The 20,813-nt window shown below is 40.6% G+C and overlaps 1 protein-coding gene across 3 annotated transcripts in view; it reads left to right on the forward strand.

Moving 5' to 3' along the window:
- LOC102303056 (plexin-A1) overlaps positions 1 to 20,813 on the forward strand; it is a 315,477-nt gene that overhangs the window by 204,511 nt on the left and 90,153 nt on the right. For all 3 annotated transcript variants that reach the window (XM_042224566.1, XM_042224568.1, XM_042224567.1), the window contains exons 10-11: positions 4,260 to 4,460; positions 17,147 to 17,243. In XM_042224566.1, coding sequence (XP_042080500.1) covers positions 4,260 to 4,460; positions 17,147 to 17,243 — 298 coding nt within the window. The remainder of the gene's footprint in view (positions 1 to 4,259; positions 4,461 to 17,146; positions 17,244 to 20,813) is intronic.

Genomic DNA, 20,813 nt, shown 5'->3' on the forward strand with positions numbered 1-20,813 from the left:
GTGTGTGTGTGTGTGTGTGTGTGTGTGTGTGTGTGTGTGCGTGTGTGTGTGTGTGTGTGTGTTGCTGAAGCAATAGGGACCAGTGAGGGCAGCAGGGAGGCACAGATGTGAAGTGGCATGCATTTGTGTGTGTGGGTATGTGTGTGTTTGTAAAGATTGGAACAGATGCCTGATTGTGGTCCTTATGATGATGACAATGACTCTTGTTTCATCTTGTCCAACCCCAAAATACACCACTTCCCTTTTCTCTTTTTAAGTTTTATTAGATTGGAGCAGGAGTTCATTAGGAGCCAGTCACTATGTATGAATGCTTAAAATTACAACTGTCAGCCTGACTAAATGACAGCCTGCTTTACCGGGCTCCATGGCATCGGCTTGAGCAGTTCTCTGTCTTCTCCCTTTCTGATTTCTTTCCCAATGTTCCCTGTCTGAAGGGGGAAAAAAACCCGTTTGTCCCCGTCTCCTGCAAGGCTTTCAGTAGTATATCCTGTTTGAACCAGCCACACCAAGATGGGGATACTGTGGCTATAAAATGACCACAAATGGTCAGCAGCAATTCATAGTTTACACATGACATCTGAACTACTGGGACACAGCCACCCGGTGGGCAAAAACAGTACTGGAGTCCTTTGCTCTCCAGCCATCATTTGAAGATCTTCAAATTTAACCGATAGTTAAAATACCAGATAGTTACTGTGCATGAAGCACTAATCAACATTTATTTACAGCTGCCAGAAGGCTGTAGAGTATGGCACCAAACTGTGAGCACAATTCTTCGAACCTTGCCTTACAGACCAAATCACACCAGTCCCTGCTTCTCCACAGCATCCCAGGCTGTCAGTGGTGGCTCAGTTATTCTGACATTGGAAAACTACTTGGTCAACTTTACTGTTATCACAAGACAATGTGACAAATTAATGCTACCGGAGCTTATGGCTCTACACTCTAAATGTCCCAGTCAACAAAACTTAACATTTCCGTGTGGTAGTTTGTGTAATCTAGCTACGTAACACTTGCGTTTGCTTTAACGATGAACAATTTCTTGTTCTTTACCTCCCACATGGCGGTGTTATTTACCCATCCAGATCAAATGTATCTGTCATGTAGCCGTGTATGGTGAGGAGTTCTCTACAAATACGTAGATGTCACCGAACTGGAGCTTTGGGAAAGACGTCACCAGTTTCAAGGATTTCAATAAAGCTGTCAGGGCAGAATATGACTCACAAGTCAACAAAATTCATAGTTTCTCATCTTGCAGTACTACCAACTGTCCACTATTGGTCATTACGGAGTGATGTTTTGCCCCTTGGGTAGGGAGTCAGTGACATGACTGAAAACTATGGATACTATCCATTAAACAGATAGGCTTTGATGTTTAAGTCACGGTCTCTTAGTACTAAAGGGACCCACAATATGCCCCTTTGCATCCCCCCGACTCTATTATACCAGTACCAGCAACTGAACTATTGATCCAAGGCAGGACGGATCCATGATTTCATGTTATTTACAACAAATTGTCACCCTGCCATCCAAAAATCGTAGTGGAAAATAACAACTGTCTATTGTTAAGTTCAGGTGAAGTTTCCTGTTCTTACCTGATACATGTGGCACCTGGTGGTGTTCCCTTGCTGTAGCCCACCTGCTTTAAGGTCAGATGTGCTGTGTGTTCAGAGACACTCTTCTACATACCTTGGTTGCAACAAGTGGTTCTTTGAGTCACTGTTACCTTTCTTTTTGTTCAAGTCTCATTTGGACTCAAGGATTTTTTTGCCGAGAGAACTGCTGCTAGATATTGCTATATTTTTGGTTCATTCTCTGTAAACCCTAGAGATGGTTGCACAGGTAAATCCCAGTTTCTGAAATACTCAGACCAGCCAACAACCAAAGTCATTTAAATCACCTTTAAATTGCCTTTCTTCCTCATTCTGCCAATCAGCAGGTAGTCTTGACCATGTCTCCATGCCTAAATGTTGCTGCCATGTGATAGGCTGATAAGATATCTCCAAGAAGTAGTTGAATAAGTGTACCTAATATTGTGGCCAGTCAGTGTAAATTATCTTCAGTAAGAACATGTAGCAGACACAGATAATAGAGGTTTGTGCTTAAAATGACTACTTGTTGTAGTTTGAGAAAGATGTATATGATAACAACCTTGAGTTTACCGGGTGACATTTTTCTTTAAGTAAATATTTAGATGATAGAGTGTGCAAAAAGCCCTAACACCATCTGAAAGGAGCACCATAGTCATCACAATCTCCTAGTTCAGTTGTGATGAGTGGGGAACTTAGTTGTAAAAACCGTTGGAAATGTTGACATGTGTTTGTGTGACTAACCTTTAGAGCCAGTCTAAAAGAACTGCAGTTTTTGGCACTTCTGTGGTGGCTTCATTTTTCAGTCACTGGAGATGACTTTGATTAGAAAGTAATTTACAGTACGGGAGAAAAACCAAAACAATTAGCTCCAGCCTGCTAAAAGCTCAGCGCATTTGAATGTAAAACACTTTCTTGCTGTGCGTGATGTTCCCAATAGCACCTAGTCATTTCATTCACTGCAAAATAAATTTTACGGCAGCTTTAAGAGCGTTATTAACGACACAACATAATGCCTTTCAGAGTTACACTGGGAAGCAGTACAGCAGGTCATAATTACTTTATGCTTTCCTCGTTTCTTGTCATCTTCTTTTCTGCATCGTGCAGCTTTCTTGTTCGCTTCTGAGTGTTTTATCCGCTCTTTGGACTCAGGCCATAGAATTTTGAACTACATGTGCGACGAATGCGCTGTAGATTCACTCAGCATAAGCCCGTATGGAGTTGGCGCGAGTCACCTCTGGCTTTGAGTGTGCGCCATATTTTTGTGAAGGGAGCTGAAGAGTCTCTTGGTGCCATTATGTCCAAATTTCTCTCCTCTTTCAGCATCCTCTCTGCCGTTCCCAGGCCAATCTGCAAGTCATTACTGGTGTTCCATTAGACAGTGCCCCAGCACAGAGCAAACTCATACCGAGATTACTCTACAGACATTGAGGCTGCCAGTGTGCTTTCACTTCGACTATTCATCCCCGGTTTAAAATAGCATGCAGCTCCCACTGATTTATCAGCGCACATATAAACGTTTGCCATCCTAATAGAAAAATTATAGCTCGCTCGATGGCGCTTAAACTGGAATAAAATTTCATTTAGACATTGTAGTTGGGTTTTTGGATGGCCTTATTATTGTTTACCCCGATCGCCAGATGAATACCGAACACATTAGAAGGTACAAGTACTTTAAATGTAATTACAGACTTTTTTAGCCTTTCACACTGCACACAGTGTCTTAACAAGTCAGAGCTTTTTCAGCATGTTAGAACAGTATATTATAGTTGAATCACTTTAGCGTTTTTAGCAAGCTGCTTTCATCGGGAAGGAAAGTGTCCTAGTGATGGAGCACGTGGCTTAGAAGCAAATGAAGTGGCACCGGTCCTCAAATTTGGATATGATGACACAACTGGATCTCATTTAAACTCAAACTGATAAAAACTAATTGAAATACATACATACAGCCTCACAGTCATGTCCCCTCTGTAATCTGTTAGACCTTTGTGTGTTTTACAGTGCAGCATGGTGGAATTAGTAATGTCCGTGTTCCTGGGAGACGCTGCCTCCGGCTCTCAATTTTGTCCACGCAGAAAGAATTAGAATATCCTTTGGTGGATTCTTTTTCCGGCAAAAACACATGCCTAATATCCATAAAAGCCTCATTAATATGGGGAAAGGGGTTGGTTCCAAAATGGTACTCTTTATGACAAGTAACTGCTACGTTCAATATTCCGTGTTTCATAAATGGTGTGGTGGTGGTGGTGGTGGTGGGAGGAGTTGGATCCTCAGGAGTGTTGGTAATTTGTAAGCGGAGATTTTAGGCTGGTGAATTTTCAGTGAGAACAAAGGAGGCCGGGCTGCATGTGGAATCCTGTCTAATGGGGTTGGGTGCTCTTAGGGAGAAAAAGAAAAGGTTTCATAATTACGGTCATCAGGGAGTTGTGACAGATCCTGATGCCATTTCTAATTCATAGTTTTGATTCCAATAAAGAGTAATTTTCCATATCGTGGATCATGTTCAGTATGTCGTTTTTGGGGAGTTTTTTGCCATTACTTAACAGCTTTTTTTTCTCTGGATCTGTGCAGCAGCAAGGTGTTTCGCCCAGATCTGCAATTTAACTAAAATGTTCTGGCACATTCTCTGCTTATTATTGTCTTTGTAACTCCTTTTTTCCTCACCTCCAGGAGTGCCCTCAGATCCTGCCCTCCACCCAGATCTACATCCCTGCTGGAGTTATGAGGCCGATCACCCTGCTGGCTCAGAACCTGCCCCAGCCTCAGTCTGGACAGAGAAATTACGAGTGCATCTTTCACATCCAGGGCAACACGCACAGCGTCCCGGCTCTGAGGTTTAACAGCACAAGCATACAGTGTCAGAAGACCACGGTAAGCATTGAAGCACACGCACATTCGCATGTGGGGAGGCGAAGTTTCCCAACACTCATTTCTGAACAGCCGTGCTGCTGTAAACCAGCGATGTGGGGCAGGAAGACTGGCAGTAATAGACTGGTAGAGCAGAGAGCTGAACTGAGGCATATGGCCACAGGGACTGACTGTCGCAAAAACCACTCTCTCTTCATTCCCACTCCTCACTCCAGCCTCTTAGCCTTCAGTCAAACTGTCAGCACTAAAAGGGGAGCGACCGCTCCGGCGCTTTTAATTTCCCGGGCTCCAATCAGGGCAGGAGGCAGAGGGGAGGCGTTTTTAACGACACCAATTATGACTTAACTTAACGAGACATATGATTAACATGCAAAGCGCACGCCGCGGCACTCACTCACTCACGCTGATAGGTCCAATAGCAAGTCCTCTCAGTTAAAAAGGCAGCAGGAGCGGCCGTGTGGCGCTGGCAGCTTTGCAGGGCTGCCTTTTTTTTAGCCTGTCACACACTTGTCAGCGGCTGCGGGTCATTTGCCGACTTCTGCATCGCCACTGGGCTCGAAACGAAGATGCTGATTTGCGGTCGCTTGCTGTTTTTGAACTATACAGCATCGCCCACTTTCTCTCCACAAAAGGAAGAGATTGAGCTTCAGTGCTGTGATCCTGGAAATCGGTCTGCCTCTGATGTTGGATGGTGACACAAAAAATAGTTCTGGGGTATAGTATTGAAGTTGATTTGCAGATCGTAATGATGCCTCCTACAGTTCTTTTGTGCTGTGGAAAGGTAATTTGCGCTTATATAGTCACTTGTGTCTCTATAATTGCTTCATGCAAGTGAGGTTCTTTTAGATTTGGCTTTTTGAGTCGTTATTACTGGTTTCTGGCAGATTTGTCCTCGGTGACCCGATAGTTGAAAGCCTATTGAATAGAGCATGAGCAAAAATACTAATTGCTGTGTGTCTGCTTGAATATTTAAATGACCTGGTCAATGTCACAAGCTTTCTTTTGGATTCAAATTCATTTCGAAATTACTTTTACATTTCTTGGAATGAGTTGAGACTTCAATTGTTGACATTATAAGACATTTATATCTAAAAATGTGTTATATGTATAATGGTGAGTATTTTTACTTTTCATGTTCAGCTAAATAATAAATATTACCCCACAAAATTCTGTCATCAATATATTAATGAAAAATAAAAAGTAAAATTATTTATTTTTACAGCAGTAATTTGTTTTCAGAGGATTAATGACACAAGATTCGACATCGAGCTAGGGTAGCTAAGCCAGACATTTGGTTGGTATCAAAATCTGCATTTGTAACTCCATCATTTAAAAAAAAAAATTCCCAACACCAACAACTGAAATGCATCACAAACCAGGACAGAGCTTTCACTGTGCTTTACAGATGCCTATAGATGCTCACTGTTGTACCTCTGTCCTGAACTCCTCCGTTTATTTCTGGATTCACTACCACTTGCCACTCATTTTCAGTTCAGCTCTGTGATTAAAGAAAACAAAAGAAAGAAACTGAAGAAAATGAAAGAAAAAGCAGGCAGTGTCCAAAGAAAACCTTCAAAGGACCTTCAGAGAATCTGGAGAACTATTGATCAAAACATCTTTAAAAATTACACAAAAAAGTCCGGCTCCAAGGAAGGAAAGGAAATGAGGCGTGGCTCAAGACTTTTACACAGCACCAAATACATTTTACATTACCTTTTTTATTGAACATAATATTTCTATCAAATGCAGTGGATACAGATTGTTTACAGCCTGTTTCATGGTTATTAAATGTAAGTATTTAGCATATATAAACATGTAATTTAGGCCTTGTAGTTTATATATTTTCAAACGTTTAAGTATTCTCACATAACGATTATGACTTTTGATGTTTGAGTTTATCTGCTGTCACCATGAAATTACTTGGCTGGTTAGTGTGTAACATCCTGTTGCTAAACAGGTTTGCCTTATTAGTATCTTTAAATTTGTTTCCCTGTTATCACCGTGTGTTACTGGCCATTTGTCCATAAATTTCAGTCTAATATTACCTTTACCTAATGTCCCGAGCCATTACTTGGTTAGTACTTGGGTAATTGCCTGGTACACACTTCAACTTTTGACCCCACTATTTTCACATTTTTAGCTCTAATAAACATCGCTGCTCTTTGTTGTTCAAATAGGATGGATATCTGTTATGGTTTTTCTGTTCACTCTGTGTTCTGAAAGCCTCCCACACCTCTGAAACCAGCACTTACTCCAGGAAATAGCAGTTTGCATCCCTAGTGTTTGATAGACTCGGATACATTCATTACTACACCACTACTGCTGCTGCTGAGAGTTGCTGATTCTGGAGGACAGAGACCTTTCCTCAGCAAAACTATGATTCCCTGGCAAAACCACATGGATATACACACACACACGCGCAAACATACACACAAGTAACGCTTATCCACATGCATTTATTTTTTCACTCCTCGGTGCACTTTAATGTGTTGTAAAAATCTCAATGTTATCTCTGGAAGAGTCAGGAAGCATAGTAAAATACAGGTCTCAACACAACTTTGCAGCTGTTGATGAAGCTAGACATAGGAGGCCGAAATGTGTGTGTGTGTGTGTGTGTGTGTGTGTGCGCGCCTAGTGAGGAATCCTCCATTTCTCCACCTCCCCCCCGCCTCTCAGCTCGTCAGGTGGGACTGTGATAGGATCCAATTAAGGGAGCTGTAGATAAAATGATGATGAATTGCAGTGGTGCGGTAGACTGACGGACACAAACATACGCACACACTCAAACACACATGCGCCGGCCCGGCAAATGGAAAAAGAAGGAAGCAAAAAGACAAAGAATGAGGGAGCCAAAGAGGAGGTGAGGGAATTAGGGGGAGACAATGACGATGCAACAAAGAGTTTGATGGAGGAAGTGAAAAGAGGGGAGCGAGAAGAATAAAGAGAGACGGAGGACTAAGCTCAGCACGCAGACTAAAGGGAAACAAACAAATGAGGGAGAAACAGATGGAGACAGGATGTATTTGGAATATAAAAGATGTGCATGTTTGAGAAAGTAATTCTGAAAGAAAAGGAAATCATGAGGCGTGAAAAAGTGAAACTGCTGAGAGTAACTAGAACACCAGAAGGTGGAAGGACATTTGGGACAATAGGGATTGGTTACAAAGTTGTTCAGCCATGCAGGGCTGGTTTTCAGACATATCTATTCAGCTCAACAGTACTGTACTCACACAGCTGTGTTAACTGTTTAAGGAGCTGTGGCAGTTTAAACGTCGCAAACTCGCTTTGACAAAATAAGTCATTGCAAAACTGGTATGGCAAACTATATATAGTCTTAGTAAAATATCTGCATGCTTACACTCTTAGATATAGGGATAAAGGACAGCCTTCAGTCTTCCTGATCCTTTTGTTCTCCAGTTGCCCGCTGGGTTTTCTCCAGCTTCCTCCTACAGTCCAAAGACATGCATGTTAGGTTAGTTATTGATTTGAAGTTGACTGTAGCTCCAGATTTAAGATACAGAGAGCTCTGAGTTGTTTTTAAGGCTAGAATAGCTTTACAAAATCCAGTCTGTTCCCATGTGAGTATAGATTGAATTGATCAGTTGTTCTACGATGATATTCAATTTACAAACTGCAATTACAATTGCAAAGCAAAAGCAGTGCCAATACCCTCTGTTAGTGTTACAATGGCAGTACCAGCATGGCAATCACTGATTTTTCTTAGTCGCAAAGAAGTTGCTGTCCTGTTTTTCTTGTGTGACTGAGGAGTTTCAGGGTACTGCACCAGTAGCAAGCCATCTCATTACTAAAGGTACAGCTGATTAATGCACAGGGGCTGAACCAAAACAGAAGCGTTCCCCAGCATAGAACTAAAACAACATGCTGAAAGACAGTAAAAAGGCTCAGCTAAAGTGCACATAACTGGGGAGATCTGTGGCTTTTCCTTCACAACACATAAAGTCATTTGATATATTTTAATAATGAAATATGTCGTGGTACAACTTTCATGAAATTTATAACTTTTAAACACACAGGTGTTGTCTTTGTTCCAGGTGTAAATGTGTGTGGGGTTTGCTTTACTGTGATTGCATAGAAAAAAATGAGAATGGAAACATAAATAGAGAGAATCACCAAACAGAAGATCTATCTGTGATTGAGAACCTGTACTCCGGCTAGCATTGTCTCCAGTATTCTCTGTAGGGATTTTGTGTATATGTATCACAGCTGGCTGTGACTGGGGTAGTAGAGGGTAATAAATCACAGAGAAAATTAGCCAGCAGTAGATGTACACTCATCCATTCAATCTTACTGTCTCTTTGTGCATTATTTAGCCCCTCACCAAACACTGAAACATTGAACTTGCATACTCAAATACATGAGGGACCTGCAGTATGCGTTGGTGCACACTGAAATATTCACAGGAAAACACATGGTGGCGTGCACATTCGCACACAGGTGCAATGCATGCAGGCTGCGAGGATACCTACTGGTTTGTTCATGGGCAAACACACACACACCCACGCATGCACACACAGAGCCTCCCCAGGGGTTTGCAAGCCTAACGTGAAGCAGACATATGGAGATTCTCCACATGATCCTCTTCCTAATCATGTGGAGCAGACAGAGACTGTAGCATCAGCAACAACCAGCAACCTGCTTTACATGATTTATTACACTGACACACATAGGCTATCAAATGTTGTGTGTGTATAGCTGTGTGTATTATCTTCCTGCTATAAGTATATGCATCTGGCACAGTTCTGAGCAGCACAGTAAATTTTGGGAGGATGACAGACTGTGTTCAACTGAATGTTCACGGTCCACAAATTGGGCTAGCCGTAAGAGAGGGGGAGACTTTTCCTAACTTTCACAAACCTGTTATAGAGTACACAGCTAATACCTTTGCAGTGCAATGTAGTGTAATGATTTCGTCCTGCAGTGGTTTATCGTAAAAATGTTTTTGAAATGCAACTAATTTGCTAAGCTAATCACATTTTGGAAAAGTAATGGGTGTGTCCTTCATTCACAGAGGACTGTAAGGAGTGGCAGAGTAGGTGTTTTAGTAGTAGTGATACTGCAGTATGGAAATAAACTGTTTCAACCTAAAAACTTGCGCTGAATATCTCACACAGGTAAAATAGTAAAATATGCTTAAATCAAAAATAAAAGTCCTAGATGAGAAAAATTGTCTCGTGATTGCTAATACCATTATATCACTCCATATTACCGTAGTACTTATTGCTTTATATACAGTAGTCAATTTTTCGACAAGTAGTGCCTGGTCTAATCAATAACAATACATGCTATGTTTTAAATAAGAATATACATGCATATATGTATATGGAATATAATAAAAGATTTTTAAAAACTACCTCCTATTTAAAACTGATAAGTATAAAGCACTCCAAAATAAAGTATTTGTATGTAATTAACTTACTGCTTACTTAGTTTGTTCATTTTTGCAGATTATATATTGTTATTTAGATCTCTATATTATTTTAAACCACTTTTGAGGGGTTCAGTAAAAAGAAATGCAAGTAAAGTTTTCTTTTTAATCTTTTTCTGATTATTTTTTTGGAGTTAGATCTACTTCACTTACAAAAGTTTCAAATTTAACAAACACCTACTTCTTAATTTTCACATAACTTTAAGTGAGATCCATAATTGGCAGTTGCAGCTCAAGTTATTGTGCTGGATGCAGTGAAAAACAAATTGGATCACTTCTGACTTTCAACTTGAAATGAAAACAATAAAGAGGAGAGTTACACTAGACAAAGTTCAGTAAGATGGCAGGGCTTTGTGTAAAACCCCCACTTCAGTAATGAGTAAACCAACAATCTGTAAACCTACTGCACCCATGTTGTCACAGGTAAAATAATCTAACATTAAAACACCCAATTGTCCACGCTTAACTAAGAGTAAAGCACTGTGTGATTAAACAAACGGTGCAGTTTAACTGAAAAACACAGCTCCATGGGACTGGCTACTCAACCTCCACAAACCTCCTTGATATGCACCCCTCAGGATCCTACAATAACTATTGTAAACTCCAGGCTATAACAGTTGTCAGCAGGGCATTACTATGATTCTGTGCTCAGTAATATTGTTTTTATTGTAAAAAGTAATGTTCCAAGCAGTGAAAATATTCATCTAGTTGGCAGTTCCTCCCACTTATTATGTTGCTGCAAAATAAATTAAACAACATATTGTTTGTTGCCCGAGTATGCCTAAAAAGCTTAGTTTGGCTACATAAAAACACCTTGATAAATAAAAAATGCACAATGTCTTGTGTTTTGAGGAGAAATACTTTTTAAATAAAGATGACAACTAAACAATTCACTGTACGGATACAAACTTGATTTTATATTGGTAATATCGCTATTTTAACCTCAATATATATACAGTACCTCATATATATATATGCGCACACACACACACACACACACACACACACATATATATATGAACATACACACATATACCCGTTTTGTTCAGTAATCACACTTTAGTTACAATTATGTCGTTACTTGCAAGACAGTTACCTACACGGCAAGTGGGTCGGAAGAAACCAAAAACATCAAAAGTGTCTTTTCCTTCCTGCACACTTGGGCTACAACAAGCTGATTTCAGTTTATGTGGAGGGAGGACAACAATGGTGGAGGGGTGTTAAACGTTTTGGGAGTGGCTATGTAGATGTTACTGTTGGGGTTTTTTTGGGGTTTTTTTTATTGCATGAAAAAACAAGCAAACTATGAAAAAAAAGTGCAAACTGGCTCAATGACAGAAAGGACCACATTATCCTGCTATCACAACAGCAACTATTAGCAAGCATCTGCACAGGTAGCATGCTAACACAAAGCTAGCAAAGAACCCAGCATGATGTTAAACCAATAGTTGTGCCATGAAGTGATTTTCAGTAATTGCCAAAAAACTGTTGGCCATATTTAACCTTTTGTAAATGACTTGTTGGCCGTTAATCTGTCAAACGTATCTTAAAAATATCTCATGAATGATTTAAAATCATTTTGAGCCAGAAAGAACATTACCACAACATGGACATGGGTAGCCCGACAGCCAGAGCCTTAAAAGTGGACAAAGGCAGTGATGAGCAGTCTTCACTTTCAAGGTCTAAGATATTATCCCTAGTTTCTGTTATAATCCTTAGCTTTTTTCTCCCTTTGAGTTACTGTTTTGGTTACTTTTTCTCAGTGCCTTCTGTGATCTCACTATCTGCATTCAACAGTTTGTCTAAAATGACTTTGTCATTCAGTTTCTTCCTGTTTTATTTTGAAGGTGGCTCTCTTTGCTTTTACATACCTGCTTAGTTCCTTTCCCCACCCTCATTATGGTCTTGACTGAGTTCTCCTGTGCCTTATTATCCATCTTCCTTTAGTGATTATTTAGTCTGTTTTTTCTGCTTCGCTCTTTGTCAGGTTGCTGGGTATAACTGTTGTTCCTGTGTATTCTCTCTCTCTTAAGTAGCCTACATTTACTTTGTTCTTGTTCTGCATGTAATTAGGTCACCATTACATTTGTGATAAAACGTGTTTGCTGACGCTAATTAACTGCACTTCCATGCACACAGTGTTTACAGTAGCCTGTATACCATACGTTCTCTGTGATCTTAATACTGGGGAAATTAGTTGTATCATCCATTAAAGGGGATGCGGTATCTATTTTCTTCAGTGCAAAAGCCAAAATTAAACATATGCAGTTTATTATTATTTGATAATCCCGTATTAAATTGGGTAGAACTGTAAAGGAGGACTTGCTGAGTGTATATGTGTCTGTGTGTGTGTGTGTGCACTAGTAGTATATTTTTAACACATACTCAGGTATCCTTCAACATGACTAATTACATGAGTGTGACCTGCACATGGACACAGACACACACACATAAATGTGTGCATGTCTTGCTTTTTCTAGCTCTGCCCCTCTCACCAGCCAGCTGCTCTGTTTCGTTAACATCGGCACTTTTCGGTTCCTCAGACGCTCGCATGCTCCCTTGGTCTTCCGCTCACTCACTCTCATACACACACACACACACACACACACACACACACACACACACACACACACACACACACACACACACACACACACACATACAGCCCATATCTATTCATACAATCCATAGAGACATGCAATCCATGGAGACGATTCATGTAGCAAGAGAATAAATGAGTGCAGAAGCAGATAACGAATGAACCTGAGCCAGGCTGGTGTGTTACTGTAATGAGGCCAGGGACGGCTTTGTGCTCACCTTGTACTTTTTACACCTCCTCCCCTTCCCTCTTCTTTTTTCTCCTCTTGTCACCTCCCCTCCCTCCCTTGTCCCCTCTCATCGCCCATCCTCCTCTCTATGCCTCTCTTGTCCCTTATCTCCTCCATGGTTAAACTTCTCTTCCTACCACTGTCCTCTACTAATTTTTTTTCTTTTTGCCCCTGTTCTCTCCCTCTTACTCCCCCACCTGTTCTTCTTTTCCTCTACTTGTCAACCCATACTGACTCTCATCGCCTTTCCTCTCTTTATTCTTTGCCTCTACATTGCTGCCCTTGTGTCCTTGTTAATCCCTGCTCTCCGTTGCTAATACCGCTCCTCTCACTTTCCCCTTATCTGCTCTTTAGCTTCTCTCCATCCACCTAACTTTCATCTACCACATCCTCTTTTTTCCTCCTCTCCTCTGCTCTCCTCCCTAGGGGGACCTACACTGAGAGTTGTCTCAGGTAGATTAATTACATGCAGTGACATGAAGGAGCTGGCCAGAGGCTTTAGTAATGAGTCTGATTACTCATCTCCAGCAGCTCTGTGCACTCAGGGGAGGAAAGGCGGGACAGTAGGCCAGCAGAGGGGCCTCTCAGTAGGGAAAGAGCAACTTTCACATATGGGGTTCCACCAGTACACCAGTGTTTCTGGTAGCAGCAGTACCACCAATCTGAGATGGAAGAGTCAGCTACATGCTTAAACCTTATCTCATGTTACTTAAATAATCTGACTGTGTACATTTCTATTAAGTAAGAGAAAACTTTTCAGTCTCAAGTCATTATCTTTGGCATTTAGAAAATAACAACAACAAAAAAAAAAATGCTGGCTACTTGTTTGTGTATCGCTGCACTCGGTGTTTAAATTAGACTGAAGAATGAAGAAGTTCTTCAGAGCAGCATGGCAAAGACACAAAAGAATGATTGAATTCAGGAGAACTTGATAATCATGAGAACAAAAGACAACAATCATTCCTCGTGAAGCCAAGAATGTGGTTTTGATTTTTTTTTGTAAGAATTATGATCAAATTAATGTGATGTTTTGCCAACAAGTAAAAAACAGTCATTTGGAGGGCAGGTTAACTTCTGACATTCTCTTTTTTGTTAATCAAGCATTTTGATTTATCTGAGGAAAAACATGTTTATTAGGTTATAAAACCAATTTCTTATTAAGTTATTCTTTTTACTGGTTTTCACTGTGGTGCAGGTTGGTTGCCAGTTCTTCCTTGATGGCAGCCTGCATATAGACAGTGACAATCAAACATTATGTGGCAATAAATTTTGTAGACGAGCCAAGGCGATGTAGTATATTACAACTGATATTGATATTTGGTGATTTAAGTATTTGATATTTTGATGGAGGCATTTTAAAAAAAATTGATTACCTTTAACATTTGATATGTGCAATTATTCATGAGTCTTCTTATATTCACGATTACTCATTTACTTTCTGCCCAGCTCAGCTGCTTGTTGCATTTGTGGTGTTCGAAAATGAAATGCATGTTAGCACCAAGGAAGTTGCATTGTGCCCTCTGGTGGATAAACTATGCAACATTCATAACAAAGTTGAAGGGTGTTTCTCACATCTCTTCTGTCCTTTTTAAAAATATATTTTATCGGCTATTATAAATGTTGCTACTGATATATCAGCAAATAGCTAACACAGGCTGATGCATCACCCGGCTTGTATTCTACAGGAAGAACATCATGAAGGATAGAACAAGCATCAGTTTCTGTTGTACCCCCTCCCATAACCACTGACATCACTGGTTCCAACTTTGATCCCAGTAGTATCGTGACGCAGTGGCAGTTTGTCAGGTTAGGCCACGTAACCGCAGAGAAAAGCTGTGACCAGCGTAGCATTGATTTGATTTGATTTACATTCCTCTAATAATGAATCCTAACAACTCCCCTGATTAATGATCTAGTCCAATCAGCAGGCCAAAATATAACTAGTCCACTGCTTTTCCATTGTAACACATGTGTCTGTGTACCTGATGACAGTCCCATCAAATTCAGCTCTACTTTATCTTCAGTGTCTAACGAGTAAATATCATTATTTATTTGAGCATGATAACCTCATATTGTAAACATCATATCAGGATTGACATTAGCTTTACAGTGTGGGTGTGTGAGTAATGCTAAATTGCAGTTTTTAAAATGGCAAAATGTGCATAATCGGATTTTGATTTACTAAATTTTTTGAACTTCAGCTTTGCAGGCCCTTGGCATACCTGTTGTTTAATGACTTTATTTCTAAAGTGGTTTTAGCTTCCTCCTCTGCTGCTTCTGTCTCTTTGTGTTTCCTCTTCTCCCCTGGCTTCCATCTCCCCTCCTGTCTTATTTTTTCAGCGTTAAATCAGCTTACCATTTTTCTGGGACTCCGGAGCGTCCCCCAGGAAGCGAGTTAGACAGTGGGTGATGCTCAGTGTGACTGGGTGGCACGGTGTCACAATGTGGTTTGTGTCAGCATTTTAAACCATGTGACAGCATGAATAAAGCATGATGTGGCAGGCAGCGGGGTGGGCAGAGACTGACAAGGGAACAAGCCTGCCCAGTGTTTTAGGGAAGGCGGACAAGTCGAAACTCTTAAAGTTTAATGGGGGCCACGCCGCAGAGAGAAGAAAGGTAGTGTGTGGGGATGTGTGTGCGAGTGGGTCGTGTGGTTTCATTGGGTTTCCATAGACAGTCCTTCAACCAGTGGGATGCAATAGTGTTACTAATAAAGTCAACAGCCTACCTCATGCATGGTGCATCAGGGTCACATTGAACTAGTGGGAAGGGAATATCTTCAGTCAGCCTTTTCTTTGTGACAGAAGTGCTTCTGGTTGAAGCTCTCCTCTCTGGAGCTGTTGACCTCCCAGAATCCTGTGGTTTCATTGGTTCATTGTTCATCACATCATCGTATTGTCTCAATAAAGATCCAGGAATCCCACATTTTTTCTTCTCTGGCTGCTTACAATGTTCCCTTTGATTTTTTCCCCCCCGTGTTTGTGTTTTTCTTTTTCCTCAACTTGTCCATGTATTTCATCTTTTTCATTAGAAGCATAACTGAAGCTGTGACTACTCTATCAAAGCAAATCTGTTTATTTCAAAGGTTAGTATGTTTGTATGTTATTGATCATACTCTTTATAAAAGATTGTCTTTGAGAGGTAAATGTAAAGCAGTCATATAACCCCAAAATTCAGTCTTTAGCCTGCCTTAAATGGACACTAGGGAAGTTTGTATCATTGATTGTACAATGTAGTGTTGTGGCCATAGAACAAGGACGCATTCGCATTTAGTTTGGTTCCCCATAAGCTTTTAATTGCTTTCACTCTGCAGTTCTGTCAGCCTCGGGATACAAATGTGAATAGTGGGTTGTACAACCAAATCTGGAAAAAGACTAGTGACTTCTGGCAGCTTTCCCCAAGTAGATGAAGTCATAGACAGCGGAACAACTGGAGTAACTGTCTATAAGTGAGCAGAAGAAAAGGAATCTTGTGGCCAGAGATGGAGAAGAAGGACACTAGATATCAAGATCAAGAGCGAAGCCCGGACAAGCGTTTCCTTGATGGAGAGAATTTTGGGGATTAAGAAGGTTTAAAAATGACACTAGCAAAAAAACCTGCTCTTCGCGACAAAACAGCATTTTTATTCTTATTTCAAAACACACAAGTATCACATTATTATTTCCTTCAACCTCCTCCCCACAGCAAGTATGAGGTCCTGAATTGGAATAAAACAGATGCTAAGAGTAATCCCGGCAGCAATCGCAATTCCAATTTGGGGGGGGGGGGGTTAAGATAAAGGAGTTTATTAACTTTGTCCAGCAGATGTGAACAACAACAGCAGATCAACTCCACAGTAGTGGAGAAAAGTTCAGTTTGTATCACAAGTTTGTGTGTGTGTGTGTGTGTGCGCATGTCTCAGGCCCCATTGCGCATACAGCATGCCTGAGCTCCATCTACCAAATCCAGTGTGTCAGTGAGCAAATTGGAAATGCCAATTTCACTTTACACCGCTCCGTATCTTATCTTTCGCTTACCCTCATCCCACCACTTAGCTCATGTGTAAATGAATAAGGTCCTCTCACACACATAGCACTCTTTGATTTCTGGCTGCCTTGCCGTCTTTGACCACCTCTCCTTTTCCGCATCACCTACCTCCCTCCCCTCGTCCGCCTGCATTCTTCCATGCCCGTTCAACTGTAACCCATCTGTTTTTTGTTTTTCTCTACGTGCATCCATGAAATATGTCTGTTTTGGCGGATATGGAATTCCGCTCGCGTGCGTTCTTTCGCTCTTTCCCTGCCTGCAACGAGCAAGTCTGGCTGAATCACTATGCAGATGACACTATATCCCACACAATTCGCAATTTGCATTCAATCCATTATAGAAGAACAATTTCTCACGCGTTCCTGGTCTTGTTTTTCTCTTCCCTGCAGTACGACTACGAGGGCAGCGACATCAGCGACCTGCCGGTTGACCTGTCTGTGGTGTGGAATGGAAACTTTGTCATCGACAACCCGTTCAACATTCAAGGTAGAGAGCTTTCTCTTCTCTGTGCTTCTCTGACGCCTCCTTCTTTATTGTCATCTCCCCTCGGGGAAGCATGTAAGCATTGTTACTGCAAGAAAAAAAAAAGAAGACGAATCGGCCCCGCTTGTTTATTTGCTTGTAATGATTTTCTGCGAAGCAACAACAAGCGTGCGCAGCTGTCCTCCTCCGTAAGAAATCTGCAATTTCATTTTTGACAGACCGTCAGGGAGAAAGGTGAAAGTGTACCAGTGGTTTGGCAAAACACTGTTCACGAGTTAGGGATTTAAAAGAAGAAAAGAGGGGCAGAGGGAGTGATTGATGGATAGCGATGATAACAAACAAACATCCCAACGCAGAAATTAATAGGGATGGATGTTAGAGAGGAAGATAAACAAATGGAGAACGCAATAGGCAGAAGAAAGGATGAAGAGGAAGAGCGATGGGTGGATGACAGGTTGATAAATGCGCTACGTAATGGCGGGGTGTGGGTGTGGGGGTGTAGATGTGAGTAAAGGGATTGATAAAGAAAAACAGAAAGCGACATGGAGGGATGGGATTTATTATTTTTAATCGCTATTTGTGCATGAAGTGGAAAACAATTACCAATTCTAAATTCTTTATCAAGTGTAATATATTGGGTGGTAGAGGCTAATGATTTTAGACGTCCCATTACACAAGATAATAAAAGTCTTGCTCTCAAGTGTGTCATACAGTCTTTGGCTGCGGATGCACGTGCAGCCTCAGATGAACGAACCCTCTCTGCTGCTTTCTGTCTCGCGTTTTGTTTTCGCTCTTAAAAAACTGACACCCTTGCACATTTTAATCTGGCAGCCTTTGTGCTGTATCTGACCTCTTTTTGACAGATGCTAGACGTGCCATTCACTTTCAGACGGCTCGGAAATTAGCTGCATATTGGTCACGACCTAATTCTCCTGCCTGTGCCGTGTTTTTTTGTTTAAAATTTCCTCTTTTAAGGTTTTCCGCCTGTGCCGAGACATCCTCCTCGGGGATTAAACCTGCTGCGTTTGGCACGTGCGGCGCAATATTGTAGCTGTCGCGATGAACTAAATGATCGCATTTTTATCCAATCAGCTTGATGGAGTCATTGCTGTAATTTTTAACTGTAGATTTAATGACTTTTTAACTGTGAAGAGTGTCAAGCAAGCAATACAGACCCACATTTATCAGAGAATCTGCAGGTGCTGCTCTTTGAGCAATGAGCTACTCCATCAAATAATAAACATTGTTGAGACATCCATATTCTGAAGAAACAATGTAATAATGACATTTGCTACCACTAACAGTCACTACAGCAATAAAATTAAGATGAGGTCTCAAACACAGTAGGAGTTTGGACCATATAGTATTAACCGATGTATGTTTATGCCAAATCTGACCTAAATTAACTGTACTGGTAATCACCAAAATAATTTGTTATGTTTGTATCGTGGTTAATCCACCAGTATGAGCACACTCTTTAACTGAAATTACATTTTGAATGCTAAAATATAATTACTGTTGTTATCCATGGATTTTCAAATTTCACCGTTTTACAACAAAGCGGGGAAAAAAATTGTAAAATAGTAAAGCACATTATTATTATTTTTTAATTGCGATGCCAAATTACAGTTTTTTACTTCCATTCCTGAATGAAAAATTTAGTTTTAGTCGTTGAACACTATGCTTGATTAATTTCTTTTTTACTTCGCTGTGCCGGCTCAAATTTTGGGTATAAATTCAGATTATTTGCTTAATGACTTTTAGTTTTACACAAGTTTTTGACATTTTTAAGCATTGGACATGAGGTTTTTTTAGGAATTTACAGTAATATATGTATCCTAAGGGCTGATAGTAAATCCAGCATTGAATAGGTAACAGGTAACACAAAACTCTGATGGTTCTGTGTTTGTGCAAGGCCGCAGTGTTAGCATGTTTGTGTGTATTTAAGATTTGTCAAACTATCAAAGTTTTGTGTTTGTGTTACCTGTTACCTTTGGGTATTCACCGCTGGAGTTACATGATTTTGGGAAGGTTATAGGTGAAATATTTGATTGCGTGTGCTGCCTGACATTTGACACTTAATGTATTGTAAATGTTTTTAAGCCACAATTATATAATTGCATAGATGCTAAAATGGATCTGGTATGCGTTTTGTTGTTTCTGTCATATACTAGTGCATTTGTATATTAATATGAATATTTGTATATTAATATGAAGTTTACTGGAAGTGAAAAGTGTGATGTGATCCAAGCAAGGTATTGAAGCAACAGGGAGGGCTGCAGCCTTCTTTCCAATAAAGCCTATTCAAGAACTTAGAAGAAGGTAGGAGTGCACTGAGGCTCCAACCAAGTACAGAAACATACTTTTCAGGAGATGGACATCGTTGTAAGGCCTTTTTTTAATAATAATGCATACTTTATTGATCCCAGTGGGGAAAATACTCTCTCTGCATTTAACCCATTCACTGAAGAAGTGAGCAGCCACCAATCAGGCGCCTGGGGGGCAGTGTGTAGGGACGGTACCTTGCTCAGGGGTACATCAGGGTAGCCGTTTAGTGGATTCAAACCCTCGACTTTCCGATCATGGGGCGACCACACTACCTACTGAGCTATCCCTGCCCCATATTGATTGATCTTGGGAATTATTCGTATAACATATACTGTGATAATTGAAGCTACAGGATTTCTGATTGTCACAAGCCTGAATTTGATTAGTTATAAAGTAGACTACAGAATTTAGTGTGTTTTTTTTTGTTTTTTTTTTACTTTTTGAATTAAATTACAAAACAATGAACTTCACCATGTTCTAATTGTTTCAGATGTGTTAGTACAGCATATGCTTACACTGGTAGATGCTCACGTGGATTTAAAGCCGGTTGGCTTTACATGAGCATGAGTTGAGGGGCTCTGGTAAAGCTCACTGTAACACAAAGATAATTAGAACTGTGCCTCATGCAAAGCAACTCTAGTTGAGTCTAAGAGTAAATGGACTGGTTATTATTTTTCAACTCTGCTTAACAGCTTTACACAGCGTCTCTCATTCACACAAGCACTTTTTTACCCCAAGGATACTTTGGCATGCAGACTGGAGCTGCCAGGGAACAAACCACTAACCTCCTGATTAGATGCCCTACTCTTCCTCCTGAGCCAGCCTCAGCCACCCACAGTAAAAAGATGATGCTGGAAATTAGTATGACAGATCCTCTCTTAGAAATATTGTTTTATTCCATTTTTTTTTCTAGGCAGCTGTTGCTGTTTGGATTTGAAAGGCCTCGGTAATAAACTGTGGAGAGATTAAAATACTTGCAGGTTCTTTGGTACACAGTGTTTCTGTTGTCTTAAATCAAATCTGCTTGTGTGTTTCCTTTCACTGCATCATTCAGCAGTGGATGACAATGAAGAAGTCCAGCTTCACATAAACCAGCGTGTGCGGTTAAATTCAGTGGGTAACAAGGCCAGCGGGCAAGTAGCCGGATGGAGATCCCTAATGCAGTTAGCAAAAAGTCAATTTCTCGAAGGCTAAATTCTGTTTTCTGTCAGTCAAAAGACAAACTTTTAAAGATGATTAATATAA

The sequence above is a fragment of the Haplochromis burtoni genome, unplaced genomic scaffold (genome assembly GCF_018398535.1).
Source record: "Haplochromis burtoni strain Fernald_Lab_line unplaced genomic scaffold, NCSU_Asbu1 Contig_141, whole genome shotgun sequence".
NCBI lineage: Eukaryota > Metazoa > Chordata > Actinopteri > Cichliformes > Cichlidae > Haplochromis > Haplochromis burtoni.